At 32.4% G+C, this 21,163-nt stretch overlaps 3 protein-coding genes and 1 long non-coding RNA gene across 4 annotated transcripts; 3 read left to right on the top strand and 1 right to left on the bottom strand.

The window, feature by feature from the left end:
- LOC104744810 lies at nucleotides 964–1,895 on the top strand. The gene has a single exon (XM_010465914.2). It carries the CDS (start codon nucleotides 1,076–1,078, stop codon nucleotides 1,724–1,726), a length of 651 nt encoding a protein of 216 aa, XP_010464216.1. The 5' UTR covers nucleotides 964–1,075; the 3' UTR covers nucleotides 1,727–1,895.
- Nucleotides 12,561–13,266, bottom strand: LOC104744809. The gene is made up of 3 exons (XR_760677.2): nucleotides 13,193–13,266; nucleotides 12,876–12,912; nucleotides 12,561–12,771 (listed from the first exon to the last, which is right to left on the bottom strand). It is a non-coding gene; the product is annotated as an uncharacterized LOC104744809 (long non-coding RNA).
- Nucleotides 13,606–15,401, top strand: LOC104744808 (pentatricopeptide repeat-containing protein At3g06430, chloroplastic-like). Its single transcript, XM_010465913.2, has 2 exons — nucleotides 13,606–14,012; nucleotides 14,112–15,401. Exons 1-2 carry the CDS (start codon nucleotides 13,671–13,673, stop codon nucleotides 15,243–15,245), a joined length of 1,476 nt encoding a protein of 491 aa, XP_010464215.1. The 5' UTR covers nucleotides 13,606–13,670; the 3' UTR covers nucleotides 15,246–15,401.
- Nucleotides 15,519–17,000, top strand: LOC104744807 (autophagy-related protein 8h). Its single transcript, XM_010465912.1, has 5 exons — nucleotides 15,519–15,728; nucleotides 15,819–15,874; nucleotides 16,308–16,360; nucleotides 16,464–16,582; nucleotides 16,668–17,000. Exons 1-5 carry the CDS (start codon nucleotides 15,686–15,688, stop codon nucleotides 16,754–16,756), a joined length of 360 nt encoding a protein of 119 aa, XP_010464214.1. The 5' UTR covers nucleotides 15,519–15,685; the 3' UTR covers nucleotides 16,757–17,000.

Below are 21,163 nucleotides of genomic sequence, written 5' to 3'. Positions count from 1 at the left end.
TTTTTTTTTTTTTTTTTTTTTTTTTTTGTGGTTACATATATTTGACGAAATCGGAGGTTTGCATAGAGTTTTAATCATGTAATGAGGATAGAGTTAACCGAGGTGACGAGACACTTTTGTAAAGTTGTAAGTTGTAATATTGATCCAGTGAGCGATAACTACTAACACGCCAAAAAAAATGATAAATGTAACAAACCGTACGTTAATATTTGACAAGTATATATGTAATTTTTTATAATATGAGCGAGGCCACTTTTGTTCTTGGATTTTACAATGAAAGATTTCTTAATATTTTGCTAATATATACTCCCAAAACAACGTTTTCGTCGAAAAAATAGTTCTATCATTTTATCTGGTTAATCTATAGATTTTTTTTTTTGTTAGATATCTAAATTAATATTTAGATATAGTAGTCGTTCAATGATTTACTCTTGGCCTTCGTAATGACTAATGTCTATTAGTACTTTTTAGAGTAACACCATGGTTTGATTCTAGGACGAAAAAGCGGTATGAGATAAGAGGTCTCAACGAGCCTTCAGCATCTGAAACGTGTTTACATTTACAAAATATGTGGATGGCGAAATATCCTCTGAATAATTATATAGCAACTTCATAATATATAATTTGTTTTATGTAGTTGAGATTTTATTAGTATCTCCTTGAGAAATTACTCAGTTCAATTTTCTTGTAAGTTGAAAGAAGGATAAATATAAAATATATATATGTGGTTACAAAACCTTTTGGTTTTAGCAAAAGGTTTTAGCGACAAATATATTTTTTTATTTTCTTGTAACTATTCAAAAGAAAGTGGTTTTGTGAACACAGTATGCTATCAATTAAAACCCCAACTAAAATAAAAATTAAAAGAAAACTAGTGAGTGTGGGTAACAGCTGTAAAGCAGACCATGGTTTTACTAAACTATCCCGGTTTTCTCATTTACATAGCACTCACAAAATAAAAAAGGGGCTAAAGAAACAAGTAAACCCTAGTTTTAAAGCATTCTTCTTTTCCGTCGCTCTTCGTCTTCCTTAACTCAATTTCTTAAAAAGAACGAAAAAAAAAACCCAGAAAACAATGGGCAATAATAAGAACAACAATAAGAACAAGAACAAGAAGAAGCCTGAGAACAAGAAGAAGAAGCCTGAGAACCAGAAGAAGCCTGAGAACAAGAACGAAATCTCCCAGAAAGTGATCGTTTTTGGTGTGAATGATCCAGCATCAAGGATAGGTTGGACTCTCTTGGCTCTTCTGTGCGTTTATGGAGCTGTGAGTGCTGTAAGGGTGATGAAGCTTGAAGAGGGTTTCAGCTACAAGATTGGCCTATCTCTATATGTGATTCTTGCGGTAGCCTCCTTTTTCACTGAAACTCCATCTATAGTTTGTAGGGCAGGTCGTTGGGTTAGAACTTTTGTGCCTCTAATTCTCTTCATCATTATCTATTTTATTATCTATAATTTCCAAACATTTTGGGTCTCTGTTTTGGTTTTATCAGTAGTTTTTGGGTTGTTTGTCTTGGTTCAACTCCTTTATCCAGTTGAAGGCTTTTACTTTATGTATGTGTTAGGCATCATGATGTTGGGGGGTTTCTTAGCTGTCTTTGCTTGTGATTATGATCCAAAAATCCATCCTTTTTGGTTCTGTTTCTTGACTCTTTCCGTTTTTGAGATGATCATCTATTTTTTCAACTATCCAGGACCGACTAATAGGGCATTCAGCTTCTATTGAGCCTTCCTTTGTTTTAGATTTTGTCATCTTATTATGTTTGTAGTCTTTTTATGTTCTTTTAATCAACATTGTAATCCATTTTCAGATGGAATTTGATGTATTTTCTTATGGACTATCTAGTGTTGTTTTGTTAATCTACTTTAATTAATGGATATTTTCGTTTTGGTTATTATTTTTGCCCTCGTAATTGTTGCCAGTTATTTTTGATATTCTCATTATACCAAAAAAAAAGATACGTATTTGTTTATGAGATTCTTAACTTAACTCTGATATTGATGTAAGCTCCAACATTAACTGGCTTGTGATCAAATGGAGTTGTTAAGTTGTTGAGATTAAAATTCTGTTAGAAACAAAAATAAAGGATGAATTAACTCTTCAAATATTTTATGAATTAAACTGAACATGCACAAATAGATTTAGTGGATCAGACTAAAAATATGTCCACTTACTTTCCTATTTATCATGCGATATTTTATGGATTTTTGTTGTTCACATCATTAACGGATTTCTAGCTTTCCCACTATTTTGATTCATCCAAATCACTGAATATTATGAAAAAGATAATGGACTGTAACAACTCCCCGTGAGGTTAGCTAGTAAGAAAACAAGATACATAACCATCTAAAACAAGCGCATACTTCTTTTAAATCATGAGAATCAACATATATATTTTCTCTAGTTTGGACATAAATGTCAGCCACAATATATATAATTCACTACTCTGAAATGAAAAAATATATCTATTTTATTATTTGGTGTCTCGTCTCTTTTTGCATAGCCTTTTATACATAAAAACCTAAACACATTCTGACTTTAATCCACATTGAATCAGAAACATTCTTTTTTTGTTTCTTATATTTTAAATTTTAATTTTGTATTGCAAATATTGGGTTGTCCCAGGGAAAAAGAAAATCAAACCTTCCTGCGAACGTAATGATGATAACTTCTCGTTAAAAACACACGTTCTCACTAACGACGATAATAACTTGTCATCATCATTGTAAAAATATGAACTCGACACTGCCTTTTTCCAAAACTCCGGCAAACCAAGGCTTTTTTTTCTCTTTTCTTTGTCACTGGATTAATATTGGTTAGGATAGAGGGTTACAATCATGAACATGGCTTGTGGAAAGCCTCAAACTGCACACATGCCAAAAAGACTAAAAACCAAAAGAGGTCACATACTAATATGCAGACCAAGGTTTTTCTTTATTAATGTTTTCATTAAGAAGTTACATTTTCTTTTAACTTACTTTAAATTTGTCATTTAAGATTAATGTTAGCAAGAACAGATAAAGATGTACTTTCTATCATATTTCTTGTCTTTTTCTAAATAGAGTAAACATATTCTCTAAAGTTATAAAAAAAAAAAAAAAAATCTTGAACATTTTCCTTTTGAACGGCTAACACTCGCAACGGGATCTTCTATGTTACCAAACATGATTTGGATCCCTCAGAATCATGCATCTTGCAAATATCTTATTTCCAACTAATGTCTTTTGAATAATCTGCTATTCTGCTCTATACGTCCAACTTTTAAAATAGATTGTGTAACGGTGGAACCTCCAATATCGATACAAAATTACAAACCATGTTTTATTGTTTTGGCAGTTGGGAGTTTTATTGTTTTAAGTTGCCACTCCGAGTCTCCGATCGTTATTATAAACAATCATCCCATCCCATCGCAAATTAATTAAAGCAATTTTGTTGTTTTGCTTCAATTTTGATAATCCAATATGTTTATCTTAAATATCAATATATCATGGTACAAAAAGAAAAGTCTGAATGCTGACTGCTGAGAGCATCTCCATTGGAGGCCACTGAAATCATAATTAATAAAGAGATAAATAGGATAGTGAAAGAATTGCTTATTTCAAAATTTAAAAGCTTAATAACTAAAATGTAAAAAAGCAATACTGCGTTTGATCTTTTGTGTAAATTAAAGGTAGGTTCATCCAAAATTTAATAACCTCAATCACTGGTCCATTAATTGTGTTTGAAATTTTAAATTAGTACGATTACATTAAAGAGAATTCATATTTAAAAAGAAAAAAAAAAACTATTTTAATGGTTGTTATTATTCGGCCTAAAAGAGTAATTAACATATTTGCTTGTCTTCTAAAAAGTAAAACCCATCAAAAATAAATAAAAATAATTTTTTTTAGGTTTAACAATATTTAATTAGCTTCTCATTTTTTTCTTCAAATAGAAATAGTAACATTTGCTTGGAAGTGGGTCTACTCTTTCTTCTTTTCACATCTACTCTTTGGGTCAAACAACTATCGAACTATACAAACTAATAGTTTAATACACTTAAACGGCTACAAACAATTGATGGTCTTGATCCATAATAAATTATGGGAGTGGGTTTTTCTTCGGATTTTTTTTGTTTCCATTTTTGATTCTTTTGTTTTTTTTTGGTAGAAATTTTTGATTCTTTTGTAGTCCTCATTTTATTCAAGTATAAATTTTGTGTGTTATATGTGACTAGTCTCATACAATGTGAGCAATTTACACAAAATCTCTGCAAGAAAACGATTAATCATATTAATAAAAACAAGTAAACCCTAGTTTTAAAGCATTCTTCTTTTCCGTCGCTCTTCGTCTTCCTTAACTCCATTTCTTAAAAGAACGAAAAAAAAACAATGGGCAAAAATAAGAACAAGAATAAGAAGAAAAAAATGATTAAACTGAACATGCATTAGTGGATCAGCTTAAATATATGTCCACCTATTTTCCTATTTATCATGCGATATTTTATGGATTTTCGTTGTTCACATCATTAACGGATTTCTAGCTTTCCCACTATTTTGATTCATCCAAATCACTGAATATTATGGAAAAAAGATAATGGACTGTAACATCTCTCCGTGAGGTTAGATAGTAAGAAAACAAGATACATAACCATCTAAAACAAGCGCATACTTCTCTTAAATCATGAGAATCAACATATTTTCTCTATTTTGGACATTAATGTAAGCCACAATATATATAATTCACTACTCTGAAATGAAAATATATATATATACATTTAATAAATTGGTGTCTCGTCTCTTTTTGCAGAGCCTTTTACTTGACACAAAACTAATAACAAACAGAAGAGATACCAAATCTTGACCTTCTGCACATCAAGATAGCCGTATCCTCAAAATCAATATACAACATTTAGACATATCTTATATAATATGAGAAGGTTTTTTTTCTAATTTTGCCTGCTAATGCGACACTTGGCGCTCTATATTTGTGACATATGTCTTTCTTATTAATCTTAAATTAAACATTTTTTATATACTTTATTTTTTTTTTAATCTTATATGGTGTATAGTTTGCTTTTAAATAAAATTATATTGTTACAAAAATATATTTCTTCCAACTTTTAGTTTTAACATATAATATATTTCCAAATGAAAGCATATACCATATAACCTAAAAATAAAACTACTGATCAAACAAATTAAAACAAAAAAAGTTTTCATACTTTTAAAGTAAAAATAGAAACAAAGTTAATTTATGGAAGACTAATTTAAAAATATAGAATATGTACTAATATATTTAAAAAATCACATTGTATTCAATAATCATATATATTGTATTAAAGACAAAACTCACATAAAAATAAAACTACTGATCAAACCAATTAAAACAAAAAAAAGTTTTCATACTTTTAAAATAAATAATTGAAACCAAGTTAATTTATGATAGACTAATTTAAAAATATATAATATGTACTAATATATTTAAAAAAACTCACATTGTATTCAATAATCATATATTGTATTAAAGACAAAACTCATATAAAATAAAATTGTATTTAATATTATATAAGTTACCGTTTGACTACTGATATTTAATACTCCATATATGTACTAAAAGAAAATAAAATAGCATAATGGTATCATAACATAACCTTTAGTATTAACATATAATATATTTCCTAAAGAAAGCATATACCATATAACCTACAAATAATTAAAACTACTGATCAAACCAATTAAAATAAAAAAAGTTTTAATACTCTTAAAATAAAAATTGAAGCCAAATTAATTTATGACAGACTAATTTAAAAATATTAAATATATCCTAATATATTTAAAAAAATCACAGTGTATCCAATAATCATATATATTGTATTAAAGACAAAACTCAGACAAAATTAAATTCTATTTAATATTCTATAAGTTACAGTTTGACTGTCTTTAAAACGTATGTATTAAAAGAAAATAAAAATAACATAATTGCTTAATCACCCCATAAAATAATAGAAACAATAGTTTCACAAAATAATTTTATGGTAATTATATTATTTATTTTAAAATGATTAGAAAATAGAGATATTATATCGAATCTAAAAAACGTTAAATTTGACACACTTTTCTTTTCATGAATTTTATTCAAAATTTAATGTGAGATATAGTATAAGATATTTCATAAATTTTTATGACATGAGCCATATTTTAATTTGCATTATTCCAATTTTTTTTATATTAAGTGTGATTACAAGATTAGAGAGTAAACACCAGAGCATATGATAAATCGTGAGTACACTTATCAATTATTCAAAATAATCATTGGTGATTCTTCTGTTACCTTCTAAAACATATTGTCTAGATTCATAATCTCATTCGTATAGTACAAAATTCAGGTTTTAGAAGTTTAATTTATTGATTGGATGAATTTGAGTCGGCTGATTTTTTTTCTCACATATATTATTTTAAAATCATCAAAATCTGATGGAAATATCAACATATAGATATAATAAGTTTAAATTTAGTTAATTATAAAAAAAAATATTTAGATGTAAGTTAAAATAAATTAGAAATGTAGTTATGTCAGAAAAATAATTGGAATGTATCTATTGTTGATATTAATTTTTCTGATTTTGCCTTCCCTTCCATCTACACCAATTGACATGTTGGAGAGTTTATTTTTTTTTATAATTAAAAGAACATAATGAATAAGAATAGAGACAAGGACCAAGAAATAACCCATCATCATAGAAGTATAACACATTTTAAGCATTCATATAGAGTTTTTAATTCACAAGAAATTTGTTAGGAGGCTAACTAGAGAAAATCAAACTGTAGCAACATATTGTGGACTCAAAAAGAAAATCAAATATTAAGATTGAGTTAAAGAATATATAAAGTTGTAAAACCACTCGCAAAAAGATAAATATTTATCAATTATTTTTCTTGATGATTGAGACTAAAACATAATTTTTATTTATTTACTTTAATGTTACTGAGTTTCGATAATACTTTTCTAATTATAGAGACCTACTGAATCATCATATAGTTCTTGATCGCATCCATATATTACAACTTTGAAAAAAAATGTAGGGAAAAATGAGATTTATCTGGTAATATTTGTAGACTAATTTCAATATTCAATTTTCGTTTCGAACGTCTGATATATAGTCTCTATACAAACCTTATGTGTGCTAGGACTATCTCCAATATATATTCTAAAATAGAGCATAGTTTTTTAAATGATCAAACTATTTTATACTCTAAAATAGAATTAGTATAAAAAAATTAAATTTGTATATAGAGTAATCCTACCTCTATTTTAGAATAAGATATTTTATAGGCGTATAGCAAATGTTACTCTATAACAGAGTATTGATTTTAAAATAGAGTGGGATTGGAGATGCTCTAAGAACCTAAAAATTTATCACAAAACAATAAAATCCAAAACAACAAAACTTTGAGGGAATTAATTACTTAATTTGATATGTTTTGTTTATTTTGTTTTGCGTCCAAACATTAAGAACCATATATATAAATGTATTAAACATTTTTTAAAAATTTCATATTAAAAAAATACATTTCAAAAATATATTTCTAAATTAAGATATATCATAATTAATAAAAATAAAATTAAATATATCTCGTGCATCGCGCGAGTCTATTTCTCAGTGTTCTAAAACGCGGGCGCTTTGCCCGTATATGCGCCGCCTATTCTCTATTCGGTCTCATAACGTATCGAATACATCATATACGGCTTGTTATGCGTTTTCTTATAAAGCGGGCGCCTGGGCACCGTATAGTCCGCGTATACAACACCGCCGAGACGTCGTCCGTACGTTTTCTCAAGTGGACAAAAACCTAGTTTCTTAATACTTAATGAAAAACCCTAAATACAATCCCAACTAATATTGATACCTCTCTGGCTATACCTCGTTTTCATAGCTCGTTAAATTGTATTGCTCTTCTCTGTTATTTGGTATTCTTCTTTGGTTTACCTCTCTACTCCGATTGACCTTCTTCTTAACGTAAGCTGCTTCATGGTCACTTTCGTGTATCGCAATCTTAGTGGTACAGTTCTTTCTTTATTATTTAATATTATGCTATACTAGTAATAGTTTGTTGATGCCTCTGATACCTTTGGTTTATTGTTCGTGGCTATTCCTCATGAAGTGATTATATACATCGATTGTTACGTTGGAGTAACAATCATGTTCTGTTGTCATGATTTGATTATTTAATTATTTTTGTTTATATTTTTTGTATTGTTTTTCAGTAAAAATTAGAGGNCTGTTATTCGGTGTTCCTCTTTGGTTTACCTCTCTACTCCGATTGACCTTCTTCTTAACGTAAGCTGCTTCATGGTCACTTTCGTGTATCGCAATCTTTGTGGTACAGTTCTTTCTTTATTATTTAATATTATGCTATACTAGTAATAGTTTGTTGATGCCTCTGATACCTTTGGTTTATTGTTCGTGGCTATTCCTCATGAAGTGATTATATAACATCGATTGTTACATTGGAGTAACAATCATGTTCTGTTGTCATGATTTGATTATTTAATTATTTTTGTTTATATTTTTTGTATTTTTTTTCAGTAAAAATTAGAGGGGATTATCATCAAAATTCAGCTGCTATGAACTATGACTGAATTTGCATAAATAACTGCTTTAAAAATATAACTGTTTTATAATTTATATGTTACATATAATTATTTAGTATATATAAATTTCCGCCTAGGCTCCGCCTAAACACCCGCATATACAACTAGGCGCTAGGCGTTCGTCTATCGTCTAGAGAGCGCCTAGCGCGTTTTAGAACACTGCTATTTCTAGTATATATATAAGCATTATTTTTTAAAAAATTGAGGGACAGCTACGTACACGTGAGTCGTCGTCACAGTTGATCCAAAAGACAACGACATAGATAACTTCGATAACGAAACCGACGCTATTACTGTCCTTGTGAACAAAAGGGATACCATACAAAACCCACAAACTACATTTAGCCAGCATGATCAACAGACGATTAAGTTTATATCCCTCCACTGATTTCTTCTTGTATATTTGTATAAACATTGGCCTGCACGTAGTACATATATGACTCTTAAACACATATGTACATGCACAAACCGTTGTGAAACAAAAAAGTAAAAAAAAGAAAAAATAAGATAAAGAACTACAAATATGAGAGGGAGACCACAGTGGACAGAACATTCCCTGCACCAAGCAAGAGAAAAATCGTAAGAGTAATATATATATATATATATATATATATATATATATAGCTATATCGAAATTGTGCTAACTAAAATTAGTCACCCCCTCTCTTTATTTATATTTAGTTATTTACACACACAGACATAGGTAAAACGAAACCGACCAATATAAATAAAAATTAGGATAATGAAGCATCGATCTCAATCATAACGACGATTTAGTTCCGTGCATGATGACAAGAACAACTAGCTAGATACAGTGATGCATATAGCATGGAATCAGTACCAATTAAATTAAATTACACTACACACGGCTATAGAAATGCGCGTAAAAGAGGGAGGGTGAATATTTGGCGTTATGAAAAAAGGAAATTTCCCTCATCGAATTAATTGTTCCGAAATTATTATTCTTATCTCTGTCCTCCATTGAACTAGAATTCGCTTCGTTTCGTCGTTTCGGGCACGTCAAGCTTCTAGGTCCTTCGTAAGTTTCTGACACACTCGCGTGGTATATCATTTTTTCTCGTTGCTTGCCTAGTTTTGATAGGACCTTGCACTCGCGTGGTACATCTGATCCGTGCTGTAGATTTGCTTAGGTACTCTTTTACATCTGTAAGAGTTTGATTTGCTGCCTTTCTCCATTGATTTATGTGTTTCCGTGTAGGCCACTCGTTTGTACGATTCTGTTTCTCTTCTATTATATCCTTTCTTTCAAGCCTAGTCGATTTAATCGTGCATTTGTTTCCCAGATCTCACAACTTCTTTGTCATTGAAACGTTAAGCACCAAGTAGTAGTTAATGTAACGGTTTAGGGTTAGGAACCTTTTGGTTAAATCTCACTGTAAGTGACTAAATGAAGTGCTCTGGCCTCTGGATTATTGTCTTGTGCAGCAGGGATTATCCTCGACTGGCTTGTTTGTGTTGTCGGATCGCTACGAATGGATTCCAACAAGGAAGAAGAGGCTTTGAAGGCGCAAAAATTAGCAGAGGAAAAAATGATGGCTGGTGATTTTGTTGGAGCTCATATATTTGTTACCAAGGCTCAAACACTCTTCCCCAATCTCATCCACATACCGCACATGATGGCCATATATATGTGATGTGCATTCTTCTGCACACAACAAAATCAATGGGCTTGACAATTGGTATGGTATCCTTCAGGTTCACCGTTTGGCTGATGCCGACACAATCAAGAAGCAATACAAAAGTCTCACGCTGCTTCTTCATCCGGACAAGAACAAGTTTGCTGGTGCAGAGGCTGCTTTCAAGTTGGTTGGGGAAGCCAATAGATTCCTTTCTGATCAGATGAGTCGTTTACTGTATGATGCTAAATTGACCCTTTCTAGGGTGCGTTCAAATATTGCTAACGCTCGTCCTTGTCCAACCGCTGGTGGTCATAAAGAAGAATATCAAGAACAAGAGGCCGACAAAAGGAGAAAAGAAGATGTCGTCGAGGAACCCTCTAATAAGAGGAGGCGGACCAGGTGGTCGAGTGCAAAGCAGGAGGATCCTAACGCAGAGGCTGAGAGACGCAGAGAGTATGAAGAACTCCAGAAGAGTGCGGAGAAAATTTGGAATGAGGCCCGTGAGCTGTCGAAGCAGCGCTGGAAACGTTTCCATGACTCGAATAAGAAAAATATGAACAACTTGCCTGTTAAGAAGCCTGATGATCACATTGACCCCAAGGCCCAAGAGCTGGCAATTCTATGGAAAGGAAGAATAAGTACTGCATCATCATCCCTCGAGGTGTTGGCTTTTCTGCAGTTCATTGTGACATGTGGATTGCAGAATTCAATCATCAATCCAGATGAGACTGCTCAACTTGCCTTCTCTATTGCTCATCTCAAAGAGGCTCCAACACTCTTTCAATCACTTGGTCTTGAAACTGTCGTCATCTCAGAGATTGTTGAAAAGCTTCACGATACATGGCAGCTTATACCCACCGTCCGGCTTGTTTGTTTCTTTAAGCTTAATGGCTTATATCCTTCAGCGCTCCTGATGCTTTATACCACCGATTTAGCAACTAAGTTCCAGGCTGATGACAAAGACTGGGAGAAAGTGAGAGACATACTTGAACTTGTGGCAGATTATAAGCTCAAAATCGATGTTTCAGTTATTGCCAAGCTCATGGATCAGCAACCAGGCAATCAAAATCAAGTCCCACCATCAAACCTCTGATCTGCGGCCTGGCTAGGGTGGTGCATCTTGCGGTTCCTAAACCTAAGAGGACTTTTGCAAGATTGCAATAATTCAATAATGTAAGAAGTTTTGTTTTGTTTTTGTTTTGTTCTTACACCTGACTTTTCATTATGATCTCGTTTTTGTTTCTTGTTTAATTATTGGAAATACTTCACCATTTAGTTTTTAGTTCACTAAGTTAGAATGATGATTCAGGGTGGAACATAATATAAACTTTTAAAATTAAAATCATTAATCTCCAGAAGAGGTCACATACTAAGAGAGTAAGCTAGAGAGCCACTTGACACAGAGGATTGAACTCTCTCATTGTAGAACAAATATGCAGACCAAGGTTATGCTACTTGTACTCACTAATCTCCAAAGATTAAATCCTCTTTAGTTTTACACTAGCGGATAGAGTTACTGGTTTTACTTTTTTCCAAAGGAATTTTACGTGGGAAAATCTTTATGGGTTATCATGTGGTCATTACTTATTTGTCAATGTTTTACTAACGGCACTGATGCGATTAAGGGATTCTTTTGTGTTTATTTTTCACTAAATTAACAATACTCGCCAAAATTTATGTGGAGGTTCGATTTCGTAACAATAATAACTCCTTACAATACAAAAACATACCAAAATGAATCATCATCATAAACTTCAAACATAACTAACGAAACTAACTAACGACAGCTTAAGCACTCCAAATTCCAGCGTTAACGAAACTAACTAACGACAGCCAAAATGGCATGTACGTAAAGTTCTTATTCTTCTCCATTTTGTTCTATTGTTTATTGCACCAGCATAAAAATTAAAACTAATTAATCAAAACCAGAGTAATATAATAAATAGTTTACTATAATCCATATCACAAGAAAGAGAGAGCTGTACCAGGGACAAGTTAAGATAGAGCCAAATGTTGAAAACGTCGCAAACAACACCCACGAGTATATGCTTGTAAGGTGAACTCCAAAATGCCAAAATAGTAATCGAATAGACAGTTGACACGAATGTAATAACAAAAATAAGAGATATCATATCATGACCCTTCTGCACATCAAGAAGATAGCCGTATCCTCAAAATCAATATACAATATTTAGACATATATATATATATATATAAGCATTATTAAAATTTAAAAATATAAAAAAAAAAATGGAGGGACAGCTACGTACACGTGATTATTCGTCGTTACAATTGATCCAAAAGACAACGACATAGATAACTTCGATAACGAAACCGACGCCATTACTAGTGGAGACGAGAATACTATTACTGTCATTGTGAACAAAAGGGATACCATACAAAACCCACAAACTACATTTAGCCAGCATCAGCAACTGACGATTAACTTTATATCCCTCCACTGATTTCTTCTTGTATATTTGTATAAACCTTGGCCTGTACGTAGTACATATATGACTCTTAAACACATATGTACATACACAAACCGTTGTGAAACAAAAAAAAAAAAGTAAAAAAGAAAAAACAAGATAAAGAACTACAAATATGAGAGGGAGACCACAGTGGACAGAACATTCCCTGCATCAAGCCAGAGAAAAATTGTAAGAGTAAATATATATATATAGCTATATCGAAATTGTGCTAACTAAAATCAGTCACTCCCTCTCTTTATTTATATTTACACACATAGACATAATTACGACGATTTATTTCCGTGATCACAATAACAACTAGTTACACTGATGCATGAAATCATCAACACCAAATTACACTATAAACGGCTATAGATATGCGCACAAAAGATAAACAAACATATCGATTGCACGTAAAAGAGGGAGGGAGAGATCGCATATGGTACCAATAACTCCGATGATTATACGAATATCTTTGGCGTTAATCATCATTGTGAAATCGACGAAGAGTAAAAGAAAGACTATCTAATTCATTTTAAGGAGGGAGAGAAGAAGATTTAGTCAAGGAGTCCATTATCCTCTATGGATTTATTTGTTTTTCTTCGGCATATATTTCTGTGTAGTTGGAAGATTTTGTTTTTTTTTTATCTGTAAATCCAAATATTTTTGTTTGTTACCTTGTTAATAGGTTTGTTATGTCTCGTATAATTTTAAACGGTTACGATGTTTTGAGCTTTTTATAATTTTGAACGGTTCGGTTCGGTCCGGTTCTAAAGGTTTGAGCTTTTTATAATTTTGAACGGTTACGATGTGTTTCCGGTTTGGTTACATAAACCGGGTAATTTGGCCATATCCAACCAAAGTATTGTTGGAGACGGGAATTATCCGTAACAGAGAGTGATAGTGAGAAGAAGGAAGAAGACGATGGCGTCGTCAATGTCTCTCTCGTTTTCATCATCTCTATGTTCGTCTCATCTCCCAGAAGGAAAGCGTAGGTTTCGTCATCACAGAGACGCGAGCTTCTTACGATGCGTTTTAGCTGCTTCTAAATCATCTCCGGGAAGTGCTACTACAACGACGAAGAAGAGGCTTTGGAAAGACGGCGAATTCCCCGGAATCACGGAGCCGGTTTCTCCGAGAAGAGCTCCGATGAAGAATGTGAAGAAGAAACTCGACAGAAGAAGCAAAGCTAACGGATGGGCTAACACCGTCACTGAAACCTTGTCCGATCTCATCGCTAAAAAGCAATGGTTACAAGCTCTTGAGGTATCCCCAAAATTGAGTTTGATCTGAATTTTGAATTCCTAAAATCAATTTTTGTCTGTGTGTTGTGTAAATCTGTAGATATGATTTTGCTTCAATTAGGTTTTTGGAATGTTGAGGGAACAAACGTTTTATCAACCAAAGGAAGGAACTTATATGAAGCTGCTTGTTCTTTTGGGGAAATCTGGACAACCAAATCATGCACAGAAGCTGTTCGACGAAATGCTTGAAGAAGGACTTGAACCTACTGCTGAGCTTTACACTGCTCTTCTCGCTGCTTACACTCGCAGCAATCTTATTGATGATGCTTTCTCAGTTCTTGACAAGATGAAAAGCTTGCCTTTATGCCAACCTGATGTTTTCACGTACAGCACTCTGCTCAAGGCGTGTGTGGATGCTTCTTTATTTGACTTGGTTGATTCGTTGTACAAGGAAATGGACGAACGTATGATAACTCCAAACACTGTGACACAGAACATAGTTTTAAGTGGGTACGGTAGGGTAGGAAGGTTTGATCAGATGGAGAAAGTTTTGTCTGATATGCTTGTGAGTACTGCTTGCAAACCTGATGTGTGGACTATGAATATTATTCTTAGTGTGTTTGGGAACATGGGTAAGATAGATATGATGGAGAGCTGGTACGAAAAGTTCAGGAACTTTGGGATTGAGCCAGAGACTCGAACTTTTAATATTTTGATTGGTTCTTATGGGAAGAAGAGAATGTATGATAAGATGTCTTCTGTTATGGAATACATGCGAAAGCTTGAGTTTCCATGGACAACATCTACATACAACAACATCATCGAGGCGTTTGCGGATGTTGGTGATGCCAAAAACATGGAGCTTACATTTGATCAGATGCGTAGCGAAGGTATGAAAGCAGACACAAAGACATTTTGTTGTCTCATTAACGGATTTGCCAATGCTGGTCTTTTCCACAAGGTGATAAGTAGTGTTCAGTTGGCTGCAAAGTTTGAGATCCCCGAGAACACATCTTTTTACAATGCGGTTATATCAGCGTGTGCTAAAGCTGATGATCTGATAGAGATGGAAAGAGTGTACACAAGAATGAAGGAGAGACAATGTGTAAGCGATTCAAGAACGTTTGAGATCATGGTGGAGGCTTATGAAAAGGAAGGTATGAATGATAAGATCTATTACTTGGAACAAGAGAGACAAAAGGTTATGGATCGCACAGCAGCTACAAAAGATGAGGAGAATCTGCCGGCAGGATGATTGCAGTTTGTGAATCTCTCTGCTAAAGGAGAGAGCTTTCCTTTCAAAACAGTCTTATACACTTGATTGTTCTTGCAGCTATGTGTATAAAGCTTTTTTTTTTTATGTTAAATGTTTTGATTGAAAAGTCCATATCTAATAACATAGATGGGCCAACAAAATAGAAGTAAAGCCCAAATAGATGGGAAAGTCCAAAAAAATGGATTAGTTGGTAAGGTAACTGCGTGTCGTTTTGGTTCTATAAATAAATCTTTGGTCTTTGATATCTCTTTTACCGTTTCTTCTTAAACAAACAAATCAAATCCAAAAGCAAAACGAAACAAAAGATAATATTGAACACATCCTTCTCTCTCTGCTCTCTCTCTCTGTAATCAAACAAACCAAACAAACAAACAAAAACTCACCGATTCGATTCTCGTCGGAAAGATCATCATCGTAGAATGGGGTTTGTTGTCAAGTCTTTCAAGGATCAATTCTCCTCTGGTTTGTACTTTTTGATCTCTCTGTTTTGGAATTTGTTTACCCTAAAAAAAAGATGCTTCTGAAGCAAGTTTTGATCGGGTCTTTTTGCAGATGAGCGATTGAAGGAGTCGAAGAACATCATTGCGAAATACCCAGATAGAGTTCCGGTTAGTTTTGTTTTCTTTTTTCAGAAAAAAATCTTTTGATTTCTTTCTTGTTGGCTCTGTCTTCTGAGTTGCCGTGTGATTGTGGGTTTCCTCCTTAGGGTTTCGAGAATCGATTTAGTCTAATTTTTGACTCTATGTCTGTTTTCTAATTGCTAGACTAGTTTCTGTGAATCTGTGTTCTATATTTAAGAATTAGTTACCGCTCTATGGTTCTGATCTGGGATCTGATATATATTTTGACTTAGTTTGTGCGTTTTGTTTGCTGATTCCTTCACTCTTGGTCAATGTCACATTAGCCCCAAAATGCACAAGTGTATTATTATTATTATTATTATGTTACCCTTTAATATTTCTTTCTCAATACAGAGAAATCTTCTATGAATCAATTGTGTGCTTGGTATATTTATGTTTGATTTGAACTATTATTGTTTAGGTGATCATTGAGAAATATTCAAACGCGGATCTCCCAGACATGGAGAAGAACAAGTGAGTTGTGACATCAATTTTTTTAGCTGTTGTATTGTTGTTGAAACAAAAAAAGTGAAACCTGTCCTAATTAATTAAATTAATCATTCTTGTTACTTTGCAGATACTTGGTCCCACGAGACATGACTGTTGGACATTTCATCCATATGCTTAGCCAAAGGATGCAGTTAGATCCATCCAAGGCTCTCTTTGTTTTTGTACACAACACTCTTCCTCAAACCGGTAATTATAATCTAACAATCATCATCATCATCATCTATGTTAAAAGACTTAACAAGTTAACACTTGGTCTTTTGATTATGTGCAGCTAGTCGCATGGACTCACTCTACAATACTTTTAAGGAGGATGATGGGTTCTTGTACATGTGTTACAGCACCGAGAAAACTTTCGGCTAACCAAAATGATTTGCCGCTTCTTATGTTTTATGAAGCGCGCACTCTCAATAATCCCATTTGTTTCATTCTTATGTTTGTGAATAATAATAATGTCAGCTGTTCTTCTTCTTGTTGTTGTTGTTATTATTGTTCTTAGCTGACATTGTACAGAAAAAGCTAAAAAAAAAAAATGCATTTGACTTTGTAAATCATGTAACACAAATGGCAGTAATAATAAGACAATGTGTATGATTCACACACGAAACCCATTTTGATGTTTTGTTTTGTTCTTCCCCCATAAAATAAAAAGAGAAGAAAAAGGGAACATAGTTTCGTGCAAGCACGTTAGTTTGGGGAGATAAGGTAAAACGAAGCCTAAGAAAATTCAATGTCGGTGCGGTAAACGTGTCCCCTACGACTTGGATTGTGTGTCTCATGCGATAATGTGTTTGCGCTGAACCGCAAAGAACAATAGTTTGTGTATATCCGTTTTGGTCAATCTTCTCTACAAGTTCTTTATGCTTCTTTTGTTATACGCATTCTATGTTCCGATTACAGATTGTATATTTCTAAAAAAGAAATCATCGCTTACGAGTTAGGAGTATCTTTCTAACCTTTTCTTTCTGCAACGAGTTTATATCTTTATCTATGTAATTAATGTCTCTCTACTTAACCTCAATATAAAATGATTAACGCGTTGGCACCATCATTATAATAATATCTCTATATATGATTAACAAGAAAACTATATAATATATCTCAATTTAAAAGTCCACAGTTCTGAGCCAAAAATATATAAAAGAAGAACTCTAGAAGGACACCAATCAACCGACTGAGTATATCCTTTTTTGAGTTGGGGATGTTACGTTACGATGCCATCCATACATTGTCCAAACCAACTGGATCAAAATGCTTCTTTTTACTTTTCGGAATGTTTTGTGCTCTTTCATTTCAATTGTAGATTCGGATATTCCTTGTTAATAATAAATAGAAAGTGTCGACGGATATTCATGATGATTAATAATATAACACTGCCACAGTTTTCATTTCTTATTTATAAAAATATCGATGTCGGTTACAAAACACGATGGTACTATATAATAGTAGTAAAATAATTGATCCAAGACGTAATAATTGCGGATTCAGTGTTAGTTAGGCTATTGTATTTTTAATTTTCCGTAAGGAGGATTAATTTAAAGAAATGATAACAAGCAATGTGTATATATATATATGAAATCCACAACCAAACCTACGGTCGTAATCTGTGGTGGTTTAGTGTACTTGTTTAAAAAGATTTGTCATGTGGATCGCAACCGAAGATTAATAGTATTTCTATTGCGATTTTTTATCAATATGAACATCTTAATAAAGAAGATTTGTCATGTGGATCGCAACCAAAGATTAATTAGACTTTTAAATCATCAGATTACCAATTAAAAGTATATAAAAAAAAAAAGTATATACTTTTCATAACACGCTGCTTAATAAATTTAACTTCACAACAAATTAAATATGTATTCGGGCCAGATTGGGCCTATTAAATATGCAAATTTTAATTTAGTCAATTTTGTGACTTGTCAACAAACTACTATTTATATTGGGCCTCACAAATCTTGGTAGTGATTGTACTCTTTCTTGCCATGATCAAGAGTTGTGTAATTTAGTCCATCCATACTCTTGTCTGAGAGGATTTAGGGTTTCGTTTTGAGAATTTCTTAGAGACATTTCTCCTTAAGTTTTTACTTTTTAGAGTAGCTTTGCTATAGATTTATGAAAGTAGCCATGCTCATGTTGTCTCGGTAATTAATACAGAAAACTGTTTTTTAAAATTTATGTTGTTTCTGTCCTAACCAAATCCGTATTCTTGTGTATGTTATTAGAGCATATTGGCTTGATGGACGTACTTGCATATGTATCTGATAAGAAGGAATCAAAGCATAAACTTGATTGAGGTAGTAAAATCTACTGGTGTTTTCAGGTGGGACTTGGGATTAAGAAAGATCGATACAACACGTCGAAGCCCCAATTCGAAGATGTTGAGGTATCTATATCCCCTTTGGTGCTATCTGGAGATAAAGGAATAACATTTTAGAATATATGTGTTGTTGTTGGACCTTCTTTAAAATCTTTCTAAGGTATCATATATCCTCTGATGAAGATGGGCTATTACAAAACAAAAACAAAAAAAAATCCTTAAAGCTTCACAATATTGAAGAAAACAGAATTAAAAACAAAAAGAATAAAGAATAAAGGTGTGTATATTTCTACTACACACCTTTTATCTCAATCTTTCTACTTTTTGTTGTCGTTGTTGTTTCCCTCACACAATGATTCTACGATCTTTATGAGTCAATGTTTCTGTGTATTCCTGTCGGTAAAAGTTTTTTGGAAAAAACAGATGAACTGTGGATGAAGATGCCATTGTGAAAAGACCCAATAAGAGTTGTTACGAGTAGGTTTTTAATAAGTCCGCGGTTTAAAGAATCAGCTTTCTCTTATTTACCGGTATGTTTAGGTTACTAGAGTTGTTCGTGTTGTTGTTAGACGTAAGACGTACACGTGCTTGTATAATTCACCTTTGAATAAAAAGAAAAAGAAAGAGAAAGAGATACTCTTCGAAAAAATTATATAAGTAAAAACGTCATGCAACAAATAAGACAACGATGTTATCGTGCCCAATATTATAATTAAATAGTAGTAGTAGTAGTAATTTTAAAAGTTAGAAAACAATAATGTACACTGAAACTTTTTTTATTTTTTATTTTATAAAAGATAAAATAAAATAAAAAAAATTATTTATCTCGCCGACATTTGGTAGATGAAGAAAGGAGGGATGTTTATGGTCCAAAAGATCCTTTGGGCAGAATAAAACACAATCTCCAAAAGCTGATCACATGTGGCTCATTCTTGTCCAAGTCAAACCTTCTTCAATTCATCTTCTTTTTTTTTTTATTACCAATTTTTTTTATTAACTTATTATTTATTACTCTTTTACTTCCTTTGCAAAATGCTTTTTAATTCTCCATCCGGCTGACTAATTTTCACTTTTCGACTTTACAAACGAATTTTTTTTTTCCTTTCTATGAGGTGACATGGAATTGATACTCATAGTTTAACAAGTATTTGGTCTCAACCATAAAGACTTTTTTTCATTACTTTTATAATTTTTGGGGTACTATTAGGAAATCTACTTTTAATTTAAAACATGATTATTTGATATGAAAGTTTCTTTTGTGTATGCAAGATCTTGGCTACTTTTTTTTTTTTTTTTGTAATTTCAGATATGCAGCATATCGAAATTGATTCCATTAATGGTATCATTAAGTATACTAAGAACTTTGAAAAGTTTCTTTTACAATCATAATATATAGTCCGACCTTTTTTGTTCAAGTCATAAAAGATAAATATAAAATATAGCAAAATAACTTGTTGCGCAAACATTGTTAAAATTGTTACTATGCTGAACAATCTGTGGTCCTAATAAAAACTTAATTCTATTTAGTTGTTTATTTGTTTATTCAAGTAATTCTCATATGGAGAGGAACATAAAATAAAGCTTCTGTAAGTTTTTAATTATAAAATTATGAAGAGAATGGGCTTCTTTACCTACTACACTCAATGAGCCATCTGGTTCGTTTGGTCATCAGTTCAATGGAAAGTGACTTTGGAACAGATCTCGACCGTTGTCATCACCCCTAGTGCTTTGTGTTGCCGTTGGATTGGTCATCTCATGACCAAACCAATTTGACTTCTCTAAGTGATGTTAAAGTCTTATTATTATTGCTCACAAATCTTCCTCTGAACCATTCACGCGTCTTTCTTTAGCAACTGAATGTCAGACGCTACAAATAGATCCAAAATTTATTAAAAATGCAATGGGAACATGTTTTTTTTTTCTTGAGAAAATAATATCTTACTTCGCAAAGTTCCGACTTCAGACGGGATTAAAAAAATAACTAAGCTATACATACGACTCTGCTTATTCTTTTCATCGCATCACAGTAGATAGCATTAACTAGTCTGTAAATACCATGGACATCTATATTTGTAACTGTGTCTCAGTCGAAATTTATTGGTTTGATATTTGTTTTTTTCTTGTTACAGTCACATTTAGAAATAACTATACGTGTAAATTTTATGGAAAATGGAGTTTAGGTGAATGGAACCAAACAAACTGATATCACATAATACTATTTTTACCCATGCTCATGGACTGATACTGATAGACATCATTTATTTTTATTTTTATTTTCTGGAACAATTAAAAAACAAGGATAGTGAGAGATTCATTGCTTTTTTAAATTCAAATTTTGCATTTTGTAGTGGCAGCATTGTCTTTGACCCATAAAATCCAATTTCTCCATGGACGTGTGTCGTGGTCCATTGATTAAAATTTAAAGACAGAAGATATAATCTCTTTAATCCTTT

This window comes from Camelina sativa, chromosome 15, assembly GCF_000633955.1.
Source record: "Camelina sativa cultivar DH55 chromosome 15, Cs, whole genome shotgun sequence".
NCBI lineage: Eukaryota > Viridiplantae > Streptophyta > Magnoliopsida > Brassicales > Brassicaceae > Camelina > Camelina sativa.
This window is presented reverse-complemented; position numbering and strand designations above follow the sequence as displayed.

Excerpts from the sequence above, each read along its gene's own strand:
- LOC104744808 (XM_010465913.2), top strand. The coding sequence starts at position 13,671 with ATGGCGTCGTCAATGTCTCTCTCGTTTTCATCATCTCTATGTTCGTCT. Across the intron at positions 14,013-14,111 it reads AATGGTTACAAGCTCTTGAG|GTTTTTGGAATGTTGAGGGA; the intron begins GTATCCCCAAAA and ends TGCTTCAATTAG.
- LOC104744810 (XM_010465914.2), top strand. The coding sequence starts at position 1,076 with ATGGGCAATAATAAGAACAACAATAAGAACAAGAACAAGAAGAAGCCT.
- LOC104744807 (XM_010465912.1), top strand. The coding sequence starts at position 15,686 with ATGGGGTTTGTTGTCAAGTCTTTCAAGGATCAATTCTCCTCTG. Across the intron at positions 15,729-15,818 it reads CAAGGATCAATTCTCCTCTG|ATGAGCGATTGAAGGAGTCG; the intron begins GTTTGTACTTTT and ends GTCTTTTTGCAG. Across the intron at positions 16,583-16,667 it reads CAACACTCTTCCTCAAACCG|CTAGTCGCATGGACTCACTC; the intron begins GTAATTATAATC and ends GATTATGTGCAG.